General features: G+C 50.6%; 3 protein-coding genes across 3 annotated transcripts in view; 2 read left to right on the top strand and 1 right to left on the bottom strand.

Moving 5' to 3' along the window:
• Positions 1-4,611, top strand: part of OXSR1 (oxidative stress responsive kinase 1) — a 95,055-nt gene extending 90,444 nt beyond the window's left edge. Inside the window, exons 16-18 of the mRNA XM_050915914.1 lie at positions 16-84; positions 955-1,019; positions 1,944-4,611. Of these exons, the coding sequence (XP_050771871.1) occupies positions 16-84; positions 955-1,019; positions 1,944-2,018 (209 nt within the window). The 3' untranslated portion in view covers positions 2,019-4,611. The remainder of the gene's footprint in view (positions 1-15; positions 85-954; positions 1,020-1,943) is intronic.
• A 4,514-nt stretch (positions 4,612-9,125) lies between these two features.
• On the top strand, positions 9,126-15,812 carry LOC127013129 (solute carrier family 22 member 13-like). The gene is given in 11 exon segments (XM_050891793.1): positions 9,126-9,497; positions 10,580-10,683; positions 11,036-11,190; positions 11,767-11,935; positions 12,875-12,995; positions 13,618-13,712; positions 14,031-14,245; positions 14,716-14,766; positions 14,769-14,823; positions 14,978-15,188; positions 15,717-15,812. Coding segments are annotated over 11 exon segments (1,644 nt in total).
• Positions 15,813-19,802: 3,990 nt separating this feature from the next.
• On the bottom strand, positions 19,803-26,167 carry LOC127012706 (solute carrier family 22 member 13-like). The gene is made up of 10 exons (XM_050890939.1): positions 25,766-26,167; positions 24,454-24,557; positions 23,526-23,680; positions 23,240-23,408; positions 22,747-22,867; positions 22,030-22,124; positions 21,305-21,519; positions 20,389-20,497; positions 20,025-20,234; positions 19,803-19,893 (listed from the first exon to the last, which is right to left on the bottom strand). Exons 1-10 carry the CDS (start codon positions 26,135-26,137, stop codon positions 19,803-19,805), a joined length of 1,641 nt encoding a protein of 546 aa, XP_050746896.1. The 5' UTR covers positions 26,138-26,167.
• Between the last annotated feature and the right edge of the window lie 1,305 nt (positions 26,168-27,472).

Genomic DNA, 27,472 nt, shown 5'->3' with positions numbered 1-27,472 from the left:
GTTTCTCCCCAACAGATACTGCTGATGGTGTGTCTCAAGAACTCATTTCAGCAGGTCTTGTTGATGGCAGAGATCTGGTAATAGGTAATTACATATTGTTTTTTCTGCTCTAACCATTTAGTCATTTTTTGCATGTTTAAAATGACGTGATTAGTGGGTACTAAGAGAGTTTGCTGTGGCCTTGGTTCTCTACCCCAGTGGCTCTACAAAACTGCTGTTAATTCTGGTGACAGTTCTGTGCCAGTACATTTAGGCAGCCCCCAGTCCACAAGAATACGATCTAGTTGGAAACGTTATGAAGCAAATGTTCCTTGTAATGCAAAATGAAGGCTAATCGATGCATTAGCTAATCATTATCATCTGACGTATATGCATTGCCAAATTGCTGCACAAGCCTGTTCTGCTCACAGGTCCTGCGCAAGAGAGGTCTGGGACTGGAATCAGCCAGGCTTTTTTGTTTTAAGTAGGGCTGGGGAAGGAATTGTGAAGTGCACGTGTTGTATGGGTATGAACAGCTACTCTAGCAACAGTTTGCTAAATGAACGTGTCCCTCTGTGCAGCAGGTGAGAGTTTTAAACTGTCAGCACTGCCTATATATTGCGACTACAGCAAGCAAAACTGTTCCTTATACACAGGCTGCAACATCTGGAAAGGCTGCTAGTGCAAAATTAACTGGATTTCCAGGTGCAGTTGGGCAGTTTATTACTACTAATCCCACCACATCCAGAAAAAATAACTACCTCTGAAAAAGAAGCATAGTAACAAATAACAGCATTTCCACAGTTTAAAGCTTTAGATTTAAGTAGATTGAGTCTAATTGAGACCTAAAATATTTATCACTTTTAAAAGTTCTAAGTTTGAGTAATAGAAAGAGGCCTAATGAGTTTGGGATGTTTTTCTCTAGCCTGTCCTAATATTTGCCCATTTTCTTTGTGTGTGTGTGTGTGATTTCAGTTGCAGCTAATTTGCAGAAAATTGTGGAAGAGCCCCAAGCAAACAGATCCGTCACTTTCAAACTGGTATTTATTCCTGTTCTCTAATTGAACAAGTTGTCACTTGCAAAGAGAAAGCATTGCATATAGATGTGATATCACATCTATATGCATCTAATGTATGCACTCTAAATCCTCCATTCTTTCCCAGAGCTTCCTACTGGCTGTCTAACAGTAGGCAATGCAGGCTCCCTGCTTGTGTCCTCTGAGCAGCACCTGGGTTAAATAAGTGTGAGATGATGTGCTAATACAAACATTCCCTTACTCTGGCTAATAAGCATATCAAAATGTTACAAAAGAGTATTTTCTGGGCTTGGAATGTACGCTTGCCCAGAAAGGGCAAAAGTACTTCAGGGCAGGTAAGCGGGCTAAGAAATGACACGGACTCATTTCTTGGAGGAGGAGAATGGGGAGGGTCCAGATACATTGTCTCTGAGGAGGAAATGGGGAAATGAAATTGAGAAGAAAAAATAAAAGAGCAGCGGGCAAAAGAAGAGAGCCAAAACTAAGAGAAGATAGGCTAGGAGAGGAGAAAGAGCAGCAGATGAATCCTTCAGAGGTGGTGAAATTCAGAGGTTGGTATGGTGGCAAAGCGAAGGTGTAACCAGTTTATTGGTAGTGAAGCAGTAAGTGCCATTATTTTTGACTCTTTCTGTAAGGAGTTTTCACTTGTTTTGCCCCAGTTAGTGCACGTAGTCCTAGTCAGAGCAGATGTTGTCAAAACTTCACTCCCAGCCCTTCCTAGCTTCAAAAAAAAAGGAGGGAAAAGAAAAAAAGCACTCAATTTTAACTTTGGGGTAGTGCAAGCTGCTGAATACAGTGCAAAGCTGTCCTGTGACTGCTACCTCCCCAGACCGTATCTGATACACCTTGTTGTGATACGTAGCATGGTGTGTATCGGAGGGTAGAGCATGCGTGTTGCTATTTGGATCTCTGTTTCTTGTGTTTCAGGCATCTGGCGTCGAAGGCTCAGATATTCCTGATGATGGCAAACTCATTGGATTTGCACAGCTCAGCATCAGCTAAACAATGGTCCCAGGAGATATTTTCCAACTGAGAACCCACATGTGCATATTCGTAATGCTTCTGTTAGCCTAAAAAAAAAAAAAACCACTACTGCCAAAGAATTGAACTACAGCCCCCTTCCTAGAAGCTTTAACATTTTCCTTAATAGGATCACAAACCTTCCTGAAATTACCGATGGTGTTTACACCTTTTGTAAACAACTCTCATGTTTTTGTATCTGTCATCTCAAACATGCAGATCCAACACGTCATTGCCTGCATGTTCATTTTATTATTGCCTTACTTTAAAGAAAAATACTACTGAGTACGAAGCAGGGGGTTCCACTGCTCTGATGATCTTGCCTAAATGTTTGCTTACATGTGGTTTCATTTTTTTTCACTTGCTATTTTTGCACAAGTTTTAATACTGAACGGATCTTTTTTGTTCTTTACCTGCTTCTCCTTCTATCTGAAACACCAATGTACATGTTGTTTGGGTCACCTGGAGTGCTGAGAAATCTGCTTCTCTTCGGCTGTGTTTTTTAAAACTGCTGGTTTGAATGCTTGCACCTGAGAAAGCAAGCCAAGTCTTAACCCACGGGAGGGAGAGCTGCCTTCCCTTGTGTTTGTGTTTTTGAGAAGTTCCTTGACTTTGAGGTGTTAGAAGTCATCTTCCCTTTGTAAACTGCCTTAATTTTATTTTTTTTTTTACCATTTTGGTTCTCTCCACATGAGTGCCAGACATGGCATGAGGGCTGAACCTTTTAATTTACATTAAGCAGTCCTTCCTCAAAACATCTTTCGTTCAGCATCTTAGATGTAGTCTGTTCTTGAAGCAGACCAATGAGGCATTGCTATCTGGAAACTGGTCTTTCAGCTGATCAACAAAATATTCGTGGTCAGAGGGAGAGGAGATCTGTGTCGCTCTGCGTTTGGAAAAGATGCACTTCAAACTGTTTCTGAAACCCAGTCTGTTATGCCTGGCTGCGCGAGTCCTCCCGACGTGTTTCCCAGTCCTTTGCAAACTGGTACCCGTGGAACCATCCCTGTCGTGTTTTACAGCAATAAAGAATCGCCAGTAGAGTGGTGGTACTGGGCAAGCGAGCGCCGGGCTGTGTCCCTCCTGCACTAATCGCTTGGGCCGTCAGCTTTCTCATCGGTCCAAGCCTCGACATTTGATCAGGATGTCACTGAAACCCTGTCACACACGTATTTAGCTTTTATTTCTATGTGGTGTTGAATTTGAGTTTCTACATGAATAATATAAATTATACTCTGAGTTTGATAAGAGACACTTGTAATGCAATATGTGAATAATAAATGGTGTTGATTCTTTTTTTTCCTACTGTTTCACAGTTGGCCTTTGTAACTGCTCTTGGCTCTGGAGTGTTTTCTACACAGAAATTGTAAGTCTGTAACTTAACACACAGATGGAACCGCGTTCGGTTTTCATCAGCCACAAACAATGCAGAAACAGTGTTAAAGCGGAATGACTGAGTTCAATTAAGACTTTTTTTATTTCCAAGTCTTCAGATGAACAATCTGTATTTATATATTGTTCTCTATGAGCAGCTGTGGAAGCTTCCTGAATTGTGCATGTTCTTTTTATACCGCCCTTGTTGCTTTTAGCCTCTAGGTGGATATTGGGTATGTCCCCATGGGCTATTTGCAGCCCCATGGCTGGTGAGTGTGAAGGGGAGGGAGAGGAGAAAGAGGGTTTGGGAGTGAGAGCATCCTAGGGTGCTGAGCAGAAGCTCTCAAGAGCCCTGGAAGCAGGTGCCAGATACCAGGGAGTTGGTGGTGGCTGGGTTTGGCCAAGTGTGTGCGTGCACGTGCGTGTGGCACCTCTGGCACTTTCTCCTGTTTGCCTGACACAAAGCACTCCCTACGGTGTCCCCCATCGAGCTTCTTGGCTTGGGAAGAGCAGGCTGGCATCTCGATTTTCGTGTCATCCTGTGGTTGATATGGATGTATTGGAAACCCTTAGGATACGGAGACAAGGTAGTCTTGGTACAGTATTATTTTCCCTTCTGCCTGCATGCCATGGGGACCTCCTTGTTCATTTGTGTACTGGTGCTGGAAAGGTAGGACTCGAACTGCTCAAATGGAACAATGCAGCATCTATTTATTAAGTTATTCCCCACCTTCCCAAAGCCAGGACTTAGAGAGCACGAGCTCACACTAACCCAAGGCTCCTTAGTTCTTTAATGGAGAAAATAAGTAAGGAAGAAATGGATGTGTTTTGTTCTATAGAGCTCCAGATGTTTTGGGTAGGGATCCAAAATATTTACTTGGGCTATTACAGTTCTAGACAACTGTCTTTTCTGATATTGTTCCAGTAAGTGCCAATGCTGTTCATAATTGTTTTTCAGTGTCATTAAGGATTTGGTTTTTGTGCAAATTTCTGATCTGAACCTGGAAGCAGGTGGTAATTTTAAGTTAGTTCCTACTTTTAAGGACAATGCTCTGTTGATGAAAACGGATCCTCTTCACAACTTTGGTGTATTGTAGATTATAATGAAAGATGTAAAATATTCAGGCTTTTTTCCTTTTTTGGACTTTGTATTTTACTGCATGTCTCTAATTTTTAATCAATAAAGAACAAATTGTCCATTGCCACGTGTTTGGTGTGTGGTTTACGTGTCATTGGGTTGGATGGTGTATCTTGGGGAAGGGGTTTGTCTGAGTGGTGTCTGCGGCTCGTGGGGCATTTCTGTTTGGGGTGGTGGGAGGCTCAACAACCCCCAGGAAGACTCGGTGGGGAAGGGATGGGGATGCTCTGCAGGAGTTGCGTGCAGAAATGGAGCCAGGATGGCAATTAAGATTGTACCTTGAGGGCTTGTCTCCAGTTGCAAAGTTTGTTCCAAGCTCTGCGTGCCCTGCGCAGCTGGGAGTGAGCTTCCCCTGTCCAGGAAAACCTCAGGGTGACACAGGCTGGTATTAAAGTGGGGTGATTTATACCCTGAGAAGCGTTTGGAGCATGAACTGCACTCCCTCCTTTCCACCTCCACAATACCTGTTCTTTCTGAATTTGAGGCTCCAGGACAGATCTGATCCAGAGGTGCCTCAGGTCTCTCCCTTACGTTTCTAGTGGAGCCAGGACTTCAAGAAAATGCACTGGTGGTGAGAGGCAGAGCCCAGGCATGTCCCCATCTCGCGTTATCCTGACAGCTTTTGGCTGTAGCCGGGCCATTCCTCTCTGTAAGCACCAGTATCCTGTCCTGCAGCATACTTAGGTGCCAGCAGTCACGCTTTGGGCTGCGGGCGCAAGGAGGTGCCTGAAATGAAAGGTCTTGTCCAAGTGTGCAGGTGACAAGACTGTTGGCAGACTGTCAGTAAGATTGAGAACACTTCTGTGACCTGGCACTGAGCCACTGCTATGGTTGTGGCAGTAGATTTGTCACTGGGAATGCTGCAATTTGATGTCAGTTAAACTGAGGGGGCATCTGGACAGCTGTCCCCAGCTGTGGTCATCCTTTAGCAGCAACCTTGGTCACAAACTTTCAGTGTCACCTAATGTCATGCAAAAAGAGAAGTGCCTGGTTGCAAGCAGACTACCTGACTCCCTCTTGGAAAGCCAACTCTCTGAAGCACTGCACTGGAGAAACCATGGAGTTTTCCTTCACATCCTTCAATATTTCTTGCCCATCTTCCATGAAGGAAGGAAGTTTTCAGAAATGAAGGGAAACGTTACCTGAGAAGTAAAAAACCTGGTATTTCTCACTGGAGGTCCTTTTGGAAACTTCTCCCTAATATATGGCTTCTGTTCCCAAGGTGCCCTGTTCATTCAAACTCTTGATAGCTTTGTTGACATGATTTACCCAGAGCTTAGTGGGGCTTTGTTTGGGCGAGATCATGGTGTCTCCGTTAACAGAAGCAGAAGGGGTCTTCCTGCTCACAGTGTGGGAGCAGAGAAGTTTCTTTAAAGCTTCAGGAACTGTCAAGGGCAAGGTGTGTGTCTTTTGGGAGGGGATAGGGATGGTCCAGTTCTAGGCATGTTCCCCAGGCCTTTTGGCTGGGATGCACCCATCCGTGCGTGTTCTTGCTTAAAAACAAACAAAAAAACCCCACCAAAACAAAAAAAAATGTGGTGGTCTTGGATGGTGGCACTTTCTAAGCTGCCTCTTCCATTCACTCTCCTTTTGAAGGCTCTTGGGCTTAGTTTGCCATTTTCTGGCTCTTTATTTCTCTTAAGGTGTTCCTCTTTACTCGCGGAACCAGAAAACTTTATTTTGGGTGAATGTAACTTCCAAGTTTAAGACATGGGATGGTAAGGGACGTTCTGGGTTGCTGAATCTCATCCTCTGCATCTAAGCCAAATTCTTTGCAGTCTTTCCAGTATTTGGCCAAGCCCTGCTTAAAAAGCCCCAGAGAATTATATCCCAGTTTTGCCTCCCATCCCTGCCTCTGTAGGAAATCCCTTTATGGACACTCCTAAAGGCTTTCCATACTGCCTTAGTCCAGTGCCTCGTAGTCCTCCTGTGACTGAATAGTCCACTCCAGTTACCTTCATCCTTGGATGTTTCCCTTCGTGGGTGCTCACCGCGAGGTGTCTCATACTGCCCGTGCCTGCGGGCTTCCCCGCTCTTCTTACCGCATCCCCATCACCTTCTCAAAGTCTCTCCTCCCAGCTGATGAGTTTCCAAATGGAAAGTAACCTCCCCTGGACAGCGCGCACCTCCTGAAATTTCTGTTTCACTTAATGGGAACGCAGTGTGAGTACAAATCCCAACCCAGAGCGTTGCTTTTTCTTCAAATCTGCGTACTTGTGACCGCCTAGAGCTGCAGGGCTTATCTTGGGCTTAAGCGCTGGTTCCAGCCCCGGGCAAGCCTGTCTCTGCAGATACTGCTGCCAATGTCAGGCGTCACGGAAATTTTGAAAGCGGTTAGTGATTTTGGGCCATTTCAGAAATGGCTGGTGCTGCTCACCTTGTTTCCCTGCCTCAGTGTGGCTTTCCACCAGTTTTGCCAACTTTTTATGGTTCCACATGTGCCACGTCACTGTGACACCAGCTGGATCCGTGCCATCGGCCCCAACCTGACGGAGGAAGAGCAGCTGAACCTCACCCTGCCCCGGGATGCAGACGGGGTGTACGAGCAGTGCTCCATGTACTCGCCGGTGGACTGGGACCTCATCTCCATTGTGGCGTATGGCTTGAACGCCACGCAGAAGTGCAGCAGTGGCTGGGTGTACCCCTCAGACCATGAGGTGACGCTGGTCACTCAGGTTTGTAGCATCCTTTTGTTTCTGATTGCTTTGTGCTGTGGTAAATGGTGTTTTTAAGGCTGGGGTGTGCTGAGCTCAAGCAGGGCATGCCTGGAGGCAATGCTCATTCTGTGCTTTGGCTTTGGTGCACAAGATCTTCCTGAATTGCAGCAGGTCGATTCCTCCTGACCTTTACCAAAAGCTATGGAAAGGTGTGTCATGGACACGTGCCCTGGTCAGGTCCTGAGGACGCCATCTCAGCCCAGAGGTGTGACTCGGCTCCATCACTGCTTCCTCACCTGTTGTTGGAAACAGCCAGCAATGGGGTTCCCACTCCTTCCTTTGGTCCTTGGTCCAGGGCTTGGTATCCTCCAGCCTCCTTTCAGTGTGATGCCCAGCCCAGGCTCTCCAAAGCTGGTCAGAGCAGAACAGACCCCATTTTCTCTCTCATAAGTTCTGGAAGCATTTTGTGCCAGTCCTCTGGCTCCTGCTTCTCCAGATCCATAAGACCCATGGCTGGTGTCTGACTGACCCTCCCGGGCTTCCCCATTTAAACCATGACAGAGAAGAGTGGATGAGGCTGCTTTGTGCCATGGACTCCTTCTAGCATGGAGCCAGGAGACAGCCAGGGCAGAAGGCAGGATCAGGCCTGGGAAAGGCTCCTGAGCTCGTGGACACGCGTGATTCTGCTTTTAGCAAGGTTTGGCCTGTCCCGTCTCCTGCTGATGAAGCAGAGCCCAAGGTGAACAGGGGCACCTCAATCTCATCCTCCATCTGAGCTTCCTAGTTGACTTGAACAGACCCAGTTTATGTCGTCCAGCACCTCTGCCTGGTTCAACGTCTGCCTGCTTTTCTCTATCTTTGATGCTCCCTGCTTGTGGCTGCTGAGCTGGGCTTATCCCGCGGGCAGCATCTCTCCTCTGGCTGCCCGGGGAGCTGGTGTACCTCCAAGTTTGACCCGTGTGGGTGCCCTGGTCAACCCAAATGGGGCAGCCATGGTCTGGTTTCCATCATGCTTATACAATGCTCTTCCCATGGATCTGTGGGCAGGCAAAGGAGCATCCAAGTTGCTTTTGGGCACTTCTGGAGGCTTTGCCTCATGGACATCCCGAAGGGGCCCCAGGCAAATGCTGTTCCTACATCAGGGATGGGCTGAACAGAGTTGGTTTCATGTTCTCAATGATCCTTTTAAGGCAGGAAGGCATCTGAGCTGAGATTTGCCAAACCTGCCTCAAGCGGCATTGCCCTGTGCTAGATTTCTCCCATCCCTGTACGCCTTCCCCAAGTGTTCCCTGCATATAGCCCCCACCAGCCTGTGGGGTGGCCCAGAACTCTTGGGAAGGGTGGATGTCCCATGCGTGGCTTGCTCGTGGTTGCATAGGGAAGCTGCAAAAGATGAAGGAAATGGAGTCTCCTGTCGCCTGGGACCACAGCCAACTGGCCACCCTTCCTCGTCGCTGGCTCTGCCCATCCATATAGCATCACTCCTTTTATTCCCCTGGACTTTTCCCAGCTCTGCATCACGCTGGGCTGTCTCAGCCCCTCTGAACATTGCTTGCCCAAGTGGAACCACTGGGGACCGTCTCAGCCGTTCAGCAAATGCCGCTTCTGCAGTTGCTTTGGAGAAGAGTCTTTTTTCCCCTGTCAACACCACCTGGCCCTGGCAGAGGGGGTGACCCAGGTTGCCTGAAACAGGGGTCCTTCTGCTCCAGCCAGCACCGTATGTTTGTGAGTGGCACAGAGGTGATTAATATATTACATGGTGTACTTAGGACAGGTAAAACATCAGGCATGAAGTCTATTCTGACTTCACATATTTGAGGTGGCTGCCTACGACTGCAGAGCTTATCTTAGGTTTAAACATTAATTCCAGCCCTCTGGAAAGTCTGTCCCAGCACTGTCCTGTTTCAGATGCAGCTGCCAATGTCAGGCGTCACGGAAATTCTGAAAGCGGTTGGCGATTTTGGGCCATTTCAGAAATGGCTGGTGCTGCTCACCTTGTTTCCCTGCCTCAGTGTGGCTTTCCACCAGTTTTGCCAACTTTTTATGGTTCCACATGTGCCACATCACTGTGACACCAGCTGGATCCGTGCCATCGGCCCCAACCTGACGGAGGAAGAGCAGCTGAACCTCACCCTGCCCCGGGATGCAGACGGGGCGTACGAGCAGTGCTCCATGTACTCGCCGGTGGACTGGGACCTCAACTCCATCGTGGCGTACGGCCTGAATGCCACAGAGAAATGCAGCAGTGGCTGGGTGTACCCCTCAGCACAACCGCCGTCCCTGCTGACCGAGGTCTGTAATCGTCTTTTGTCGCGCCAGGGACATGGAAGGGATGGGACACTCAAACGGCCGCCCTGTCCTGCAGTTCAGTCAAAGCTGGTGCCGGCCATGGTGCAGCTGGGCTGGGCTGAGATTTACATGAGGTGTATTTTGGGGACCTTGGCTCCACCACCCAGCCCCCAGGTGTGGTCCTGGAGGGGTTGTATGCAAGCAGGCTGCAATATAGATGCCAGAGGGGCTACAGGCAGAGCCAGTGGAGAGATTAATCACTCCTGGTGGGACCTTTTGGGTCTCTCTGCCCCAGCTGCCCCTCTGCAGACAGGGGTAACCTTCCAACTTGTCCCTGTGCACAGCTTTGTGCTTCGGACACCCTGGCCAGGGGAAGAAGGCAGAGCTCAGTGCTCGGTTTCTACTCCCACGCATGCTGGGGAACTATCAGGGCGAGCAGCTGTGGGGTGTCTGCCTCGGTGTCTCAGTGTCGCGATTCCACCTCAGGGTTGTCGCAAACAGCCTGAGTTCCTCACCGCTCCTCGCTCTGTGCGGAGGTACCAGGTTTGATGAGGAGAGGAAAGCTTGCAAAGCCACACATCTAACGGTCAACAGGAGATTCAGCAATACCAACAGTGCTCCAGCGAGCAGTGCTAAACTTCTTTCAGTGTTTTCTGACTTCTCTGTATTTCCTACACATGATCTTCCCTATGTGACTCTTTCTATAGATGCCCTCTGGATGCTGGCAGTTGCAGAACATCTCTATAGCAGAAACTGCTTGGCCCAGGAATCAGTGTTGCACTCCTCCTTTTTCCTCTGGGAGGGCAGGCAGTCTAGGAGGAAGCAAGCTGCTGGGACTTATGTCCCAAGTCCCACTTTAAGCAAAATTTGCCAACCAGGAGGCTCCCCTGGGGGTGCCTGGGCTTGGGGGGAATCCTGCAGGTCCCAGTGCTCGGGAGAGGGGCACCACTGAGTGCCCCACGGGCTTGTCCCACCTCTGACTTGTGTGCTGTGTGCGCACCGTGGAGACTCACATCCTTGGAGGTGGGATCAGAAAGCATCTGGAGCCTGTCGAGAGCAAAAGCATCTGTGTTTCCTTCCTCCAGTTTGACCTGGTGTGCGACAGGAAGGACCTGAACGACATCTCCCAGTCCGTCTACATGGTGGGGCTGTTCCTGGGAGCCATGATCTTTGGGCCACTAAGTGACAGGTGAGGAGACACAACCACCCGTCCAGGGTCTGTGCAAAGCCGGAGGTGTGCAGAGCGGCACGCTGCTCCGAGCCTGGCTGGGCGCTGCACCCCATGCATTTTGTCACCGCTCCTCACTAATAGGGACCCTGACCAAAGTCCTCAGCTCCCGTGAGGACGTGGCCACACAGGGGGTGGAAGAGAGAAGGGCACAGCGTGTGCGCAGGGTGCTTCACATGTCAACCCAGAGTCTAGTCTGAGCCTTATCACCCTCAAGAGAGGGTGATACAATCACTGCATAACCCGCTGGGCTCTTCCCCATCTCCACAGGGTCTCTCCAGATACCGACTGTGTCTTCCCTCTTCCTCCCCAGGATCGGCCGCCGGCCAGTCATTCTGATCTCCGTCTTCCTCCAGGGCTTGTTTGGTGTAGGAATTGCCTTTGTGCCCCATTTCTATGTGTACATGGCCTTCAGATGTGTCGTGGGGGCTTCGGTGTCAGGGATCACAATGACGATAGCGGCCTTAGGTGAGTAGGATGCCCTTACCCTGAGGCAGACAAATGTGGCCTCTCAAGATGCAATAGGAAAGGTCTGTAAAGAAATAAAAATCATCATGTACGACTTGAAAAACACCACGGTGAGGACAGGTCTTGCTCTGTGCTGTCCTTTGGCACTTTGGCATCTCATTAACCCCGAGTGAGAGCCGTGGGGAGCATCTCTCCCATGCCAGTGCTCTGAGGAGGGCAAGGGGACGGCCTCCCAGCTCAGGAGGTCAATGTGGGGAGAAAGCCCAGTGGCTCTGGGACGTGATCGATTTGGGCCCCAGCTCTGTCCCAGTGAGGGGCTCTGTGGACGCTGAGAGCAAAGAGGTGATGTACCTGAGCTTCATGTCCTCTTGCAGAGGACCGGGACACCCTGACGATAAGTAGAGGTGATGCATTTCATGAAACACTGGTGACTTGCATGTGTGACTGATGCCAGAGCTCTGACTGCCGGTCTCCTCTCCTCAACTCCAGGAGGTCTCTTCTCCAGGGGAAACACTCTGTTTGCATCAGGGGAAATCATTTGCATGGATGACTCTGAACCTTCATTCTTCCTTTCAGCTGCAGAATGGGTTGGTGTCTCCTCCCGGCCAAAGGCAGTGCTTATTTCTCACTGCTATTTCGCCATCGGACAGGTGCTTTTGGCTGGCTTGAGTTATGGTATTCGCAACTGGAGGCTGCTGGAGATTGCAGGATCTGCTCCAATGTTTGCCTTTTTCTTCTACATCCGGTAAGTGGGATGTGGCCAGAGCTTCTTGAAGACATGACAGCAGTGGGTGTGAGGGGTGGCAGTGAGGAGGCAGCAGCTCAGGAGCAGATTGGGTCTTTCCCAGTAGAGTGCAGATGCTGGAGGGACTTCTGCAGAGCTCAGCACATCTCCCTGGGGCACTGGACCACTGAGAGCAGCAGCTGCTTTGCTTTTGGTCTTCAAATGTGGCCTTTGAAGCCTAAATGTAGGATATTTAGACCCGCTCCATCACACGTGATGCCCATTGCTTGCTGGACGTGGTTGCAGGGAGATGGGCTGTGGGGTGTGGTGGGTTGACCCTGGCTGGGTGCCAGGTGCCCACCAAAGCCACTCTATCACTCCCCCTCCTCAACTGGACAGGTGAGAGAATATATAATGAAAGGCTCGCGGGTCAAGGTAAGGACAGTTTAATAAAGCAAAAGCAAAGGTTGCGAGCGAAAGCAAAGAAAAACAAAATGTTTTATTCTCTGCTTCCCGTCAGCAGGCGATGTCTGGCCACTTCCCGGGAAGCAGGGCTTCAGTACACGTAGTGGTTGCTCCGGAAGACAAACATAAATAACAAATGCCCCCCCTTCCTCCTCCTTCTCCTAGCTTTTATTGCTGAGCAGACATCATATGGTATGGAATAGCCCTTTGGTCAGTTTGGGTCAGCTCTCCTGGCTATGTCCCCTCCCAAGATCTTGCCCACCCCCAGCCTGCTGGTGAGGGGGGAATGTTGGAGAGACAGCCTTGATGCTGTGCGAGCACTGCTCAGCAGCAGCCACAACACTGGTGTGTTACCAACACCTTTCTAGCTACCAGTACAGAGCACAGCGCTATGAGGGCTGCTATGGGGAAAATTAACTCCGTCTCAGCCAGACCCAATACATGGGGAAACTCAGCAGGTCACAGCAGCATCTCCTGATTTCATCTCCTTGGCAGGGTGCTACCAGAATCAGCTCGGTGGCTGGTGACAAAAGGCAGAATAGAAGAAGCTAAGAAGGTCCTTCAGAAGGCAGCGTCCAGCAACAAGCGCACCATCCCACCAGGACTCCTTGAGCAGGTACCTGTAATGGCATGCAGAACTGCTTGTTGTCTTCAGAGGCTTTCCTCTGTGCTTGGGTTTGTAGCCGCCGCTGGAGCTGAGCTCATCTGATGATAAATATTTTGGCATGCCTGCTGGGGATGGTTTGGGGATGGACTGTGGGGGAGTCCAGCTTCAGCTGCGTTGTACAGAGGCGAGGTCAGGGAAGAGGCACAGCTTCTGCTGAGGCTCAGCCTGGAGCTTTCTGGAGTCCACCTTGGGATATGGAAAAGACTCAAATGCTTTGCTGGCTTTTCTTCTGTGAGGATTGCAGGAGTGTTGATGATGAGCACGAGGTCTCTGTTTAGTCTGTGGTTTTCCATGCATAAATGCCTGAAGGGGGGTTACCTCCTTGCCCACCTCAAAGTCCCTGCGCTGGGGAAATCTTCTTCCCTAGGAACCTCTTAGTCACCAAACTACTGCGCTGGGCACCCAGAGCACAGGCACAGGAGCCTAGCCCCGCTGGGCTGCCTTCCCTCCCAGAGCAGTTTGGGGTCCCAAGCCTGTCCTGCTGAGGCTTTCATTTGACTGCGGCTGGAAAAGGAGCTAGCCAGGGGTTTCCTTTGCCTGGTTTGACTCTTTGGCTTTCTGCATTTTGAAGTTGAAGCCTGAGACACAGACCAAGTCTGGAAGTACTCTGGATCTCTTTCGGAAGAAACACCTCCGGAAGGTGACTTTAATCATGTCGTGTGCCTGGTAAGACATCCCCTGGTCCCTCTTTCCAAACTTCTAGGTGAAGAAATGAAGGGATTGGTGGTTAGTCATAACTGTAAATTCACTTCATGTGGTTTTTGGGTGTTATTGATGGGTGTTTCTGTTTCTGGCTATTCAAGATGCTATGCGGTTTGTGGGAAAGGTTAGAGCCATTCCAGCTTTGGCAGACCTGTGGTATTTGTCTGGTTTTATGTCCCCTTGGAAATGCCATGGCTTGGTCAAAAAGTTGTCATTGGAGATCAATATTGTATTTGCTCATGGCCAAAAAATATGCTGAGTGCCATCCTGCCCGGCTTTCAGGTTTGTGAACAGCCTTGTCTACTATGGGCTGAGTCTGAACGTGACAAATTTTGGTCTGGACATCTACCTGACACAGCTTGCGTTTGGAGCAGTGGAAATCCCAGCCCGTGCTGGTTGTATCTTCATGCTGCAGTGGTTTGGGAGGAAGAAAACCCAGGCTGTTCTCCTGCTGCTGAGTGGCCTGGCGTGTCTGATCATCACTGGCATCCCTGAAGGTGAGCTACCTCTTCCCATCCTGAGAGGACAACCTCCGGGACAGGGAGGCCCCAACCCTTCCCTTGCTGGTACAGATCCTTTCCTCCCGGCCAGGCTGGCTCACATCTCTCAGGGCTTGAGCTAACCCTGGTGCCATGGCCACAAGGGAATTGGTTAACTCCCCAAGGCCCGTTCTGATCAGCAAACTTTTGCTTGCCAATTGTGATAGAGAGCTGAGCCCAGTAGGCCAGCTATTAGCAGAGTTGTTCTCTGGGAAAATTAATACGTGACGAGGTGAGATGATGGATGCAAAGTGCGCTGAAGGTGGCTCCCAGGCCAGAGCTGCTCCTTGGTCCACATTCAGGCACTGTTCAGAGGCGATGGCTCCCTGCAGGCAACACAGTTGTTGCCGTGCATCCCCAGCCTCCATCCCTGAGCGGTGCTGGGCCCTCCATCGTCCCACAGTGGTGGTCTCTCTTCCTCCCTTCAGACCAGGCTGTGGCGACCACCGTCGTGGCCATCATCGGCAAGTTTACTGCCTCGGCTCCTTCTCCACCTCCTACGTCTACTCCGCAGAGCTCTTCCCCACGGTTGTCAGGTGAGGTCTCTCCACACATTGGAGCTTCCCTCCGCCATGGCTGGTGGCAGTGATGGGGCAAGAGCCTGGTTGTCCCCATGGCCATGCCTGGTCCCATGGCGGCCCAGGGGGACCGAACCCTGCCCATGCCTCCCGCTGCCCTTTGCTCCTCCAGGCAGACTGGCGTGGGACTGTGCTCGATGTCGGCGCGGGCGGCGGGGATCATGGCCCCGCTGATCCGCCTCCTGGGCCAGTACCACCGGGCCATCCCCATGGCCATCTTCGGGAGTGCCCCTGTGGTGGGGGGGCTGCTCTGCGTCCTGCTGCCTGAGACCTGCGGCACTGACTTGGTGGACGACACGGGGTACAGCCAGCCCCTAGCTGAGGTGGGTACCCGGCGGTGCCCGTGCTGCCTCTTGGGCAGGGACGTGGGGTGCCAGCGCTGCGGGAGGCTGTCGGCATTGCATGGGCTGGGGCTAGGGGTTTCTTCGAGGGCTTACAGTGGTGGGAGGGTGGGGAGCGGGGCTGCCCCACTGCGGACAGAGGGGAGGAGGCCCCATAACCCTGCCCATGGTGGTCATCCCTTCGTTCCTGTCCATGGGATGGAAGGACTCCAGGAATGGCCGGCGCTTCGCTTGCCTCCCCCTGCCCTCCCCAGGGAAGGGCCGGTGCCTCGTAGCCATGTCCTCTGGCTTTCGGCCTCTCGTAGCTCCCAGACCCCATTCCCCGCGGGACCAGGTGGAATTGCACCCCGATACTTTTGTTGTCCTGCTGGGAGAAGGGTGTCCACAGGGGCCCAGAAAGTGAGTGGTGAATGGGAAGCCAGGTTGCTAAAGGCTGCATGTCCCAGAGAAGGCTGCCATCAGCTCATAACAGGTCTTTTTTTGCTTTTAAACTCTTTTCCCTTTCATTAGGTCTGTGAAAATGCCAACAGCAGCTCTGAAAATGGACACGTGAAAGGAAAAGATGGTGGCCCAGACAATAAGTGCACAAAGACCACTCACTTCTAGCTGGGCCTGCAAGTGGCTGTAGCTAAAGGCAACCTAGTGATGTGCTGGCACTGAGGACAGGCAGGGTCTCCATTTGCAGGACACCACCACCTCTCAAGCGGTCACTGCCAATTCTTGTTTTTCCTTTTCCTTTTTGCCTTCCTGTATCTCCCTCTATAGCTTGTCCTCAGGCACTGCATGCTGTCTCTGGTGTTCAACAGTGCTCTTGCTGGAGAAAATCTGATGCTTTTCATTTAAGGGTAAAAGGAAGAAGTCAGAAACCAGGATGGAGGCAACATTTTCTCTTCCTTTTTCCTGTCCCATCTCCAGGAACATGAGACTGTAAACTTTGTCCAAGTGAGACACCTGCTAGAGCATTGGATAGACTTGCAACAGAGTACTGTGCTCACTAAAGAGAAAGCCAGAGCAGATGCAGCACTGAAAACAATCTCACACTTGCAAGAAGGAGTGATTTCTCTTGACTGTCTAGCATGATCTTCTCACCCTCTCTTAAAAACACTCCTTTTTATTTTTTTTTTAAATTTGAGACACTTAGCTGAGGAAAAAAAGATGCGATGGAAGAAACAGCAAGCAGCGAGGATGTCTAACAGGCAGCAGAATTTTTGCCTTAGTGCTGGTGGCTTTGAATTAAAGCATGTCATGATGCTTTGTGCATGAAAATTGTGCTGTCAGGCTATGGTGTAGGACCACATTAATTTGTCTATTCCAGGAAACTGAGAGACGTTGTGGCAGTTGATCTCTTAGAAGAAAGTGCAAATCTTTCTGGGAACTACCAGGTCTATTCTACTCTGTTCTAGTCTATTCCTTCTTGCTGTCCATTTCTGTGTTTAAACGGTTTAGGACCACTTTTGTCTTATACTATGAAGAAAAAACACGTGCTTTTCCTGTGCTTCCCCTCCTCTTATCTGCTGTCCCTCAAGATGACTTTCTTTTACCACTAGCTTGATACAGATGAAGCCAGAAGATACTCAGCGGTGGTGGTCCAGCTTTGTCTGTATACAGCTCAAAGGCTATTTTCTGGTAGTGTCAAGAAGCTTTTAAAGCAGACTTTATTTCTTCTCCCTGTTGTCATGCCTGCATGTTTTCCATGGATCAAAGTACCCCACGGATATGCAGTTTGATAAAGACAGAGTTTTGGATAAAACCAGTGACATGTGACAATGCCCCACCAGGAGGGGCTGCCTGTGGTGCTGTCTTCTCCCTGGCACTGCTTTTCAAAGGATTTGCTGTGGTGCTCCCGTTCAGTGGCCCTGAGTATAGAGGAGCTCGGTCCTTTGCCCGAGGGCACTCTTTCCTTGGCAAAGGCTGGGGGCTGCCTCCTTCAGGCTTTTGTGGAAAATAGGGCATTGAGGGTAAAGGCTGAGGGAAGAGCTTAGAGTAAAATGCACAGTTGTTGAGTGAACCATGGCTCCTTTGGGGAATTCTGCTCTGAGACTCTCTGTTTCAGCTCACTTCATAAATAAAGGTGTCCAAGCACATCTGATGTACTTCTGCTTCCATCTCATTCATGCCTCCAGTAGGCTGAAGATCCATTTCATCTCCTCTTCTCTAGACCACTGCGCCTGGTTGGTTTGAAGATCACTGGATGGTGCACTTTTGGCTGAAGAGCACCTGAATAGCTTGACTCATGATGTTTTGCCCAGCTCAGCAGAAATGGGAGGATGTCTAATGGTTTTGCTGTGCCTTAATGTCGCTGCTACCTGGTCCACACATGGTCTTGCACTGTAATAAATAGAGCTCACAGTACAGAGTCGAGCTAGGTGTGGTGGAATAACATGTGAGAATGCAAACACACTTTTGCATGCATACAATGGGGTGTTTTGGGTTCTCATCATGATAAAGCTATGGGTAAAGGGTAAAAAGTGCCTCAGGTGACCTGAAGGGATAACTAAGGGAAAGAGGATGACCCCATAGCCAAGGGGAGGGAGCCAAAAGGCTGAAAAGAAGGTGAGGACAAAATGAGGTAGCAAGGTTTAGCTGCGAAGAGCAGATGCAAGACCTTAATAGAGTGGCTTACCAAGCCATGACTGGAGGGCCAGTTGTGGGACGGTGCTGAAGGTGGCAGTGGTGAGCAAATGCCATGGATACTGTGAAGGGTTTGCTAAGGCATATCGATTAATGGCCAAGCCTTCTTCAGGCCCTCCTATATCAGACATAGGAACAAGGCCCTGCTCCTGCGCTTACACATTCACTTACGCCTGTCTGTGTTCAGGTCAGAACGTCTTGACCTCCATTTCCCCTTTGGAGGAGACCCAGGTTCATGTATCGGATCCTCCCCACTGCCGAGGAAGCTGGTCAGGCAGAGCCAGAGGTATCTAAGGCATGGAGGGGCAGCAGAGCCTGGCCTGGCCCTGTTCTCCGAGGTGAGGTGAGGAGCTATGGGGCGAAGCAGCTCCTGTTGCCAGAGGAGCCCCGCAGGGACCACTGAGACTATCAGCACATCCTCGGTGTCAGTGACACCAACAAACTATGCTGCAACCCTGACTCCTGGCTGTGGGGCAGAGATGTCAGGATCCTGGACCTTGCCCTTTGACTAGAGGACATTGTCCTCTCCTTCCTTCTGACCACGTGCTGGGAAGGCCCCAGGTCCATGACCAGAGCAAAGCTTGCAGAAAGGGACCCAGCAGGGAATGGCTGAGGAGGTGAGGAGAAGCAGCATTAACGCTGCTCTCATGACTCTGTGCAATGAGTCAGTGCCAAAGCCCAGATCCTGCAAATGCCCTGCCCCATCTCCAGCCGTGGCCAGGTGCCATGTGACACTGGGGAGATTTTGTGCACCAAAGCCAAAGCACAAAATTAATATCACCTCCAGGCATGTCTGGCCCGGACTTGGGACATCCCAGCCTTCAAAACATCATTTACTACAGCACAAAGCAAACAGAAACAAAAGGATGCTACAACCCTGAGTGACCAGCCTTCTTCTTTGACCAAGAGTAGTGCTGTGGTTTGAGGAGATAGATAGCTTCATGAAAGGGCACCAAATATACATTCTCTGCTTCCAAACAAGTAGTGCAGAGAGGAGGCCACACTTCTCTTTCTTTTGCGTGACACTAGATGACACTGAAATGTTGTGGCTGAGCTGGCAGCAGCCAACCAAGGTCACTGTTAAAGGCTGACCATGACTGGGGAAAGCGATCCAGATGCCCGCTCATTGTAACTGACATTGAATTGCAGCATACGCCACACAATTCAGGAAACTTCCACAGCTGTTAGTAGAGACAATAAATATAGATTGTTTATCGGAAGACTTGGAAATAAAAAAAAGTCTTAATTGAACTCAGTCATTCCGCTTTAACACTGTTTCTGCGTTGTTTGTAGCTGATGGAAACCGAACACGGTTCCATCTGTGTGTTAAGTTACAGACTTACAATTTCTGTGTAGAAAACACTCCAGAGCCAAGAGCAGTTACAAAGGCCAACTGTGAAACAGTAGGAAAAAAAAGAATCAACACCATTTATTATTCACATATTGCATTACAAGTGTCTCTTATCAAACTCAGAGTATAATTTATATTATTCATGTAGAAACTCAAATTCAACACCACATAGAAATAAAAGCTAAATACGTGTGTGACAGGGTTTCAGTGACATCCTGATCAAATGTCGAGGCTTGGACCGATGAGAAAGCTGACGGCCCAAGCGATTAGTGCAGGAGGGACACAGCCCGGCGCTCGCTTGCCCAGTACCACCACTCTACTGGCGATTCTTTATTGCTGTAAAACACGACAGGGATGGTTCCACGGGTACCAGTTTGCAAAGGACTGGGAAACACGTCGGGAGGACTCGCGCAGCCAGGCATAACAGACTGGGTTTCAGAAACAGTTTGAAGTGCATCTTTTCCAAACGCAGAGCGACACAGATCTCCTCTCCCTCTGACCACGAATATTTTGTTGATCAGCTGAAAGACCAGTTTCCAGATAGCAATGCCTCATTGGTCTGCTTTAAGAAAGATTGGATCAGAGGAGACCTTTAGTATATGCCTGTCCATTCATCACTTGCTCCCTGAGCATCTGTAGACGTCCTTCTCCAAGTCTACTCCATCCTCTCTGGTTTCTCTCTTGCACAAAATTTCCAGTTTCCTGCTGCTGAAGACAAAAAGGAAAGAGGAAGCGGTAATGCTGTTTCCATCCTGGTTTCTGACATATTTCTCTTTGCCTTAAATTTGCACCTTTGGATTTTTTTGTGCCTTAAATTCAGAGCTCCAGATACCCACCTCAGCTCGGGGGTGGCTGCCCCCGTGTCGTCCACTAAGTCAGTGCCGCGGGTTTCGGGCAGCAGGACGCAGAGCAGCCCCCCCACCACAGGGGCACTCCCGAAGATGGCCATGGGGATGGCCCGGTGGTACTGGCCCAGGAGGTGGATCAGCGGGGCCATGATCCCCGCCACCCGCGCCGACATCGAGCACAGTCCCACGCCGGTCTGCCTGGGGAAGAGAGGGACACTGGGAGGCATGGGCAGGGCTCAGCATCCCCTGGGCCGCCATGGGACCAGGCATGGCCATGGGGACAACCAGGCTCTTGCCCCATCACTGCCACCAGCCATGGCAGAGGGAAGCTCTATGTGTGGAGAGACCTCACCTGGCGACCGTGGGGAAGAGCTCTGCGGAGTAGACGTAGGAGGTGGAGAAGGAGGCTGTGGCTGTAAACTTGCCGATGATGGCCACGACGGTGGTCGCCACAGCCTGGTCTGAAGGGAGGAGGAGAGACCACCACTGTGACCTCCGTGGAGAAGGTTCAGTTGGAACCAAAGGTGTCTGCAGTGGGATTTCTTGGGACAGCCCTTTCTAATGGACTTACCAAGCAAATCTACTACCTAGCCCACTGGAAATTATTCCTAGCGCACCCTTACTTGGAAAATACCCTCTGGACAACTGGCAAAGAGAGCCTAGATTTCTCCTGAGGCTTGGGCATTTCCTAAATCTGCAACTGGAGTGAGCCACTACAGGTCTTCAGGGAGTGCTCGGTTGGAAATATCATGTCCATGGGCTTGAAAGCATCATGCAGCCCCTCTCTTTCCTTCAGCCTTACTCACAGCACTAGCACAGCAGCAGGGGTGAAGGTACAGACTGTGGCAATGTGTAGGCAGAAACAGATAAGGGGGGGTATTTGCTTTTCCTGTTCATCTAAAGAAGGGAGACACGGTGGCTTTTAAAACCCCTCTTCCGCTACACCTTTCTGAGAGGAGGTGGTGGTGTATAGTAGGTGGAGGTGGTGGTACCTAGTAGGTGCTGGTGTGTAATGGACACTGCCTGCCAAGGGCCAGGAGCTGCGGAAGGACCAGGCACAGCTCTGAAGGAGAAGAAAGTCAAGCAGAGAGGAAGCCAGCACATCATTGGGAGTGCAGCCCTTTGGGCTGTGGCACTCGAGGCAGCTCAGCCCCTGGGAGCGAGTGTGGGTCTGCGGCCAGCCGGGCTGGGAGGATGGGTCTGAACCAGGATAGAGCTGGCTGGGGCTCTGCCCGGCTGTGCTCTTGGGTTGGGAGGAGGTTGTTCACCTTCAGGGATGCCAGTGATAGCGAGACACATCAGGCCAGACAGCAGCAGGAGAACAGCCTGGGTTTTCTTCCTCCCAAACCACTGCAGCAGGAAAATGCAGCAAAACCGAGCTGGTAACTCCACCGCCCCAAAGGCAAGCTGCGTCAGGTAGATATCCAGACCAAAATGTGTCACGTTCAGACTCAGCCCGTAGTAGACAAGGCTGTCTGCAAACCTGAAATTCAAGTAAAATGGAACAGAACAGGTAATCAGATGGGTTTTCCAGGGGTTTATCCTCAAATATTAAGGTGGTTAGACCACACAAAACTTATTTAAACTCCCAGCAATCTCTGTTTTGCTTCCAGTCACCACCTGTGACAATTCTGTGGGATGTAGTTACATGAGATAAAGCAGTATGGATCCCCATATGGTCAGCAACTTTTAGACTGCACCCAGAACTTCTAGGGGGGCACAAAACAACCTGAAGGCCCAGGGATTGCCAAAAACTGGAATTACTCCAGCCTTTCTCACAAAACCCACAACATCTTGAATAATCATCTTCTCCCCATGCCCAAACAAGGTAGATCTGGTCCATTATGGGGAGATAGAAAGATAGCAGATGAACACATAGACATAAACATGACCCCAAAAATCACATGAAGTGAATTTACAGTTCTTGTCAACCCTCAATCTCTTCTTTTCTTCACCTAGAAGTTTGGAAAGAGGGGACCAGGGGATGTCTTACCAGGCACACGACATGATTAAAGTCACCTTCCGGAGGTGTTTCTTCCGAAAGAGATCCAGAGTACTTCCAGACTTGGTCTGCGTCTCAGGCTTCAACTTCAAAATGCAGAAAGCCAAAGAGTCAAACCAGGCAAAGGAAACCCCTGGCTAGCTCCTTTCCCAGCCGCAGTCAAATGAAAGCCTCAGCAGGACAGGCTTGGGACCCCAAACTGCTCTGGGAGGGAAGGCAGCCCAGCGGGGCTAGGCTCCTGTGCCTGTGCTCTGGGTGCCCAGCGCAGTAGTTTGGTGACTAAGAGGTTCCTAGGGAAGAAGATTTCCCCAGCGCAGGGACTTTGAGGTGGGCAAGGAGGTAACCCCCCCTTCAGGCATTTATGCATGGAAAACCACAGACTAAACAGAGACCTCGTGCTCATCATCAACACTCCTGCAATCCTCACAGAAGAAAAGCCAGGGAAGCATTTGAGTCTTTTCCATATCCCAAGGTGGACTCCAGAAAGCTCCAGGCTGAGCCTCAGCAGAAGCTGTGCCTCTTCCCTGACCTCGTCTCTGTACAACGCAGCTGAAGCTGGACTCCCCCACAGTCCATCCCCAAACCATCCCCAGCAGGCATGCCAAATATTTATCATCAGATGAGCTCAGCTCCAGCGGCGGCTACAAACCCAAGCACAGAGGAAAGCCTCTGAAGACAACAAGCAGTTCTGCATGCCATTACAAGTACCTGCTCAAGGAGTCCTGGTGGGATGGTGCGCTTGTTGCTGGACGCTGCCTTCTGAAGGACCTTCTTAGCTTCTTCTATTCTGCCTTTTGTCACCAGCCACCGAGCTGATTCTGGTAGCACCCTGCCAAGGAGATGAAATCAGGAGATGCTGCTGTGACCTGCTGAGTTTCCCCACAGCCCATCTCCCTGCAACCACGTCCAACAAGCAATGGGCATCACATGTGATGGATGGGTCTAAATTCCTCCTCAGGTCAGGTTTTCCAGGCCTACATTTAGGCTTCAAAGGCCACATTTGAAGACCAAAAGCAAAGCAGCTGCTGCTCTCAGTGGTCCAGTGCCCCAGGGAGATGTGCTGAGCTCTGCAGAAGTCCCTCCAGCATCTGCACTCTACTGGGAAAGACCCAATCTGCTCCTGAGCTGCTGCCTCCTCACTGCCACCCCTCACACCCACTGCTGTCATGTCTTCAAGAAGCTCTGCCCCGCTCCTGCTTACCAGATGTAGAAGAAAAGGGCAAACATTGGAGCAGATCCTGCAATCTCCAGCAGCCTCCAGTTGCGAATACCATAACTCAAGCCAGCCAAAAGCATCTGTCCGATGGCGACAAAGCAGTGAGAAATAAGCACTGCCTTTGGCCGGGAGGAGACACCAACCCATTCTGTAGCTGAGAAGAAGAACAAAGGTTCAGGTTCACCCTTTTCAAAACGTGCAGGACTATCTTTTGTTATTGCATCTTGTGAGGCCACATCTGTCTGCCTCAGGGTAAGGGCATCCTACTTACCCAAGGCCAAGGCAGTAATCAGAATTCCCGACACCGAAGCCCCCACGACACATCTGAAGGCCATGTACACATAGAAATGGGGCACAAAGGCAATTCCTACACCAAACGAGCACTGGAGGAGCATGGAGATTAGAAAGATCAGCCGACGGCCTATCCTGTGGAGGAAGAGGGAAGACACAGTTGGTATCTGGAGAGACCCCATGGGGATGAGGAAGGGCCCAGGTGGAATACAAAGTGATTTGAGAACCATTCACACCAGAGGAGATTTGGCACCCATGTGAACAAAGCTCCTCTATATGCCCCAGGAAGTAACCATCAGGAAAAGCAACATCTCCACTTTTGACCCGTCGCAAAGGCAAAAGGAGATGCTGCTAAAGGAACCAGCCCTTGAAGGGCCCCCATGTCCCCTCTCTTGAGAGCAGTGAGGATGAGACTGAAATGGACTGCAGTGCTGGTTCCCCTGTGAGGCACCCTGTACACATGCTGTGCCCTTCTTTCCATGTCCCCTGTGCAGCCATGTCCTCTAGGGAGCTGAGGACTTTGGTCCAGGTCACCATGAGCCGAGCAGAGCCACAGGAAAGAGGGACGCATGGTCTGGTTAACACAGCTGAAGGTGGGTCCAACTCTGTGCCCAAATGTATATTTCTGGGACTCCTGGACACACCTTTGGGTAGCTGAGACACCAGCTGGGGCTAGACCTGTGATTCCTGAAGTACCCCCCCCATAAGGCTGTATCTGCCTCCCTCTCTTTTCAACCCTCAGACATCTACAGATATGTCAGATGGCCCCAGATGCCCTTGCTCAGGCAAGGGGATCAGGTCCTGGGGTGGGACTATTTCATGCTCAGTGCATGGACATCCTGAACTCTCAGCTGGGCTGTCCCTGGGTGCTGGGCAATAACTCTGGGAAGGTGGCTGTGTTTCCTCACCTGTCACTTAGTGGCCCAAAGATCATGGCTCCTAGGAGAAGCCCCACCATGTAGACGGACTGGGAGATGTCATTCAGGTTCTTCCTGTCGCACACCAGGTCAAACTGGAGGAAGGAAACACAGATGCTTTTGCTCTCGACAGACCCCAGCTGCTTTCTGAGGGTGGGCAGCCCTTCTGGTCCATGGTGGACCCAGGAGGTGGGTGCCTGAGCTCTTGCTCCAGCCCCTGGGAGCAGAGAACCCACCCACAAGGACATGAGCCTCCATGGTGTGCCCACATGACACAAGTCAGAGGTGGGACAGGCATACGAGATGCTCAGCCTGCTTCTTCATCATGGTGTATATCTCCTGAGTGCTGGTACCTGCAGGACTCCCCTCCAGCCCAGGTATTCCCAAGGGAGCCTCCTGGTTGGCAAGTTTCGCTTAAAGTGGGACCTCAGGATAAGAGTTTTAGCAGCTTGCTTCTCTGGCTGCAAAGGCAGGACAGGGTGGAAGGAGGAGGAGGGCAGGAGAGTAGTGTCTTCTCTGGTAAAGGAAGACTGACATAGGAATGGGAAGGGATGCAGCAGCTACTGAGGGTCCTCTAGAGAAGCTGGCTGTGAAATGGACGCTGCTCCAGGGACCCCAAGGAGCCTTTGCAAATGCCAGAGGCTGGACTCTCTCCTCTGGTTTCAGCTCAGAGGAAGGTACTTGCAAGAAAGCGCTGGAGCTGGGAGTGAGGAAAGGAGGGAGGGAGGGAGGAAGAAGGGAGGAATGAGGGAAAGTGAGAGAGGAACAGAGGTCCAGAGAGGGAGAAGTTGTGGATGCTGACAGACAGAGCCTTTGCTCAACTGCATGGCCCATGGGATGTCTTGTTGCAGCACTGAAGGTCTCTGGAGACCCCAGAAATATCAATGACAAGCCCTTGGAAGGTAAATGTCTTTCACAGAGAAGGTGATGTGAGTAGAACCAGGCTGAAGAATAAGGGAAGCTGTGGCAGGGAGACCCAAAAGGTCCCTCCAGGCAAGATACATCATGGGTTCAAGGGCCTGGATACTGGAAAGGGGAGGGAAGGTGAGCAGAGCATGTGCTGGACTCACACTCCCACCGCCTCTGCCTGTGGCCCCCTTGGGCATCTACATCATGGTCTTCCTGCAACAACCTCCCAAGGATTACAGCTGTGATCTGTGTGATGGAGCCAAAGTCCCTCAATGCCTGGTGTAAATCTCAGCCTGACTGCACCACAGCTGGCATTGGCTTACCAAACTACAGGACAGGATATGCCCATCCCTTCCCTTCCATGTCCCCGTCACTTCAAAAGGCAATTACAGACCTCAGTCAGCAGGGACGGCGGTTGTGCTGAGGGGTACACCCAGCCACTGCTGCATTTCTCTGTGGCATTCAGGCCGTACGCCACGATGGAGCCGAGGTCCCAGTCCACCGGCGAGTACATGGAGCACTGCTCGTACGCCCCGTCTGCATCCCGGGGCAGGGTGAGGTTCAGCTGCTCTTCCTCCGTCAGGTTGGGGCCGATGGCACGGATCCAGCTGGTGTCACAGTGATGAGGCACATCCACAACCATGAACACTTGGCCAATCATGTGGAAAGGGTTAAGAAGTAGCGGGAGGGAGAGGAAGAGTACCAGCAATTTCTGATATAGCCCAAACTCCCCCACAGCACTTATAAAATCTCCAAACTCAGTCATGGTGACTACCTCTATGGCCAGGCTGCACCAGGGCACGTTGCTTAAGTAGGCAAATATTAATGTTTAAACTATGTGAGCACTAAACCCCTAATCAGGTGTGATAAAATGAGCACTTGTATCAGCACATTCATCCATTGCGATGATATACTGCAGTCCTCCAGGGTGTACTTTGTCACCAGCCATTCCCTCCCTGTTCTTGGGGCCGGAACAAAGGTGCCAGAGCATTGCCACTCTTGGGGACAGCGCAGGGACAGCTTGTCTTGTCCCAGCCCAGAGTGTGTCCCCAGGCCTCCTGAAGGCAACTGTGCTGCAGCGCAAGGTTTTTGTCCGAGACGTGAAGTTGTGACTCTGCAAATGAGGGCTAATTTTCCTAAGTGTGGTGAAGCGAACAGAGTAAATTTGCTGCTCTCATTAATGGCTTAATGGATATATAGCCCATCCTGGAGACTACAGAAAACAGAAGCAGAAAAGCACTTCTCCTCTGGACCAGGAAATATGGCTGGTAGTCAAGTAGATTTGGTCTTGACAGCTGTGTCCCAAGCTGTCGGTTTTCATTTGCCCCATGTAGAAACCCTCCTTAGTCATAAAACTAGATCTAAACTACAGTGTCTTGGGGAGAATCCTAAAATAGATTTGACTTAGAGAGTACCCTTAAGAAAAACATAGCACGTTATGCACACAGACACACAGAGCACACAGGATTTGGGGATAAGAAACGACACCAGCTTGGCTTTGCCCGAGGTTCTGATGTCACTTGGAAAGCAGATTGACCTGATTTCTGCTGCACGTCTGAGCTGCTTCCTGGACAGACTCCCTGAGTGGTTTGTATCTTTATTCCTGGAAACCGGAAAGCCGGATTGCCCTCAGTGTATGAAATTCGGTGTGTAATTTGGCAAAGGTCTCCTGGCTGCTTTCACCAGAGCGATAAGGACAGGTCACTAGACACTGACCTGCTCACTTCATGTCTCCTCTCAAATTCTTTGTCCTTCGCTCTCAAGCCAGGTAGTACGTCTGAGCCTCCAGCAAAGTTACTGAAGGATCACACAAGTCTGGGTTGGTGTTTCATGAGTTAGTATGGCACTGGCGTGGTTATGGAGGTGGGAAGAGGGGTAAAAGATAGGATCCTAAAACATCACCCTCTAAGCTGGGGTGGGAGAGAGAGGTCATACTGGTTAATGCTATTGGGAGTTAAGGAAGAGAGTAAATGTTACTTAGAGTTGTGTAAATTTGCACCAGCGATGTGCATGTATCATGTGCATGCACCACACAGCCAAATGTATCCCTGGGCTCTGGATCCACATGCTTGGATGAGAGGACTTGCTATTATTCAGAGAC

The sequence above is a fragment of the Gymnogyps californianus genome, chromosome 2 (genome assembly GCF_018139145.2).
Source record: "Gymnogyps californianus isolate 813 chromosome 2, ASM1813914v2, whole genome shotgun sequence".
Taxonomy (NCBI): domain Eukaryota; kingdom Metazoa; phylum Chordata; class Aves; order Accipitriformes; family Cathartidae; genus Gymnogyps; species Gymnogyps californianus.
Note: the sequence above shows the minus strand (reverse complement) of the source record. Positions and strands in the feature narration are given on the sequence as shown.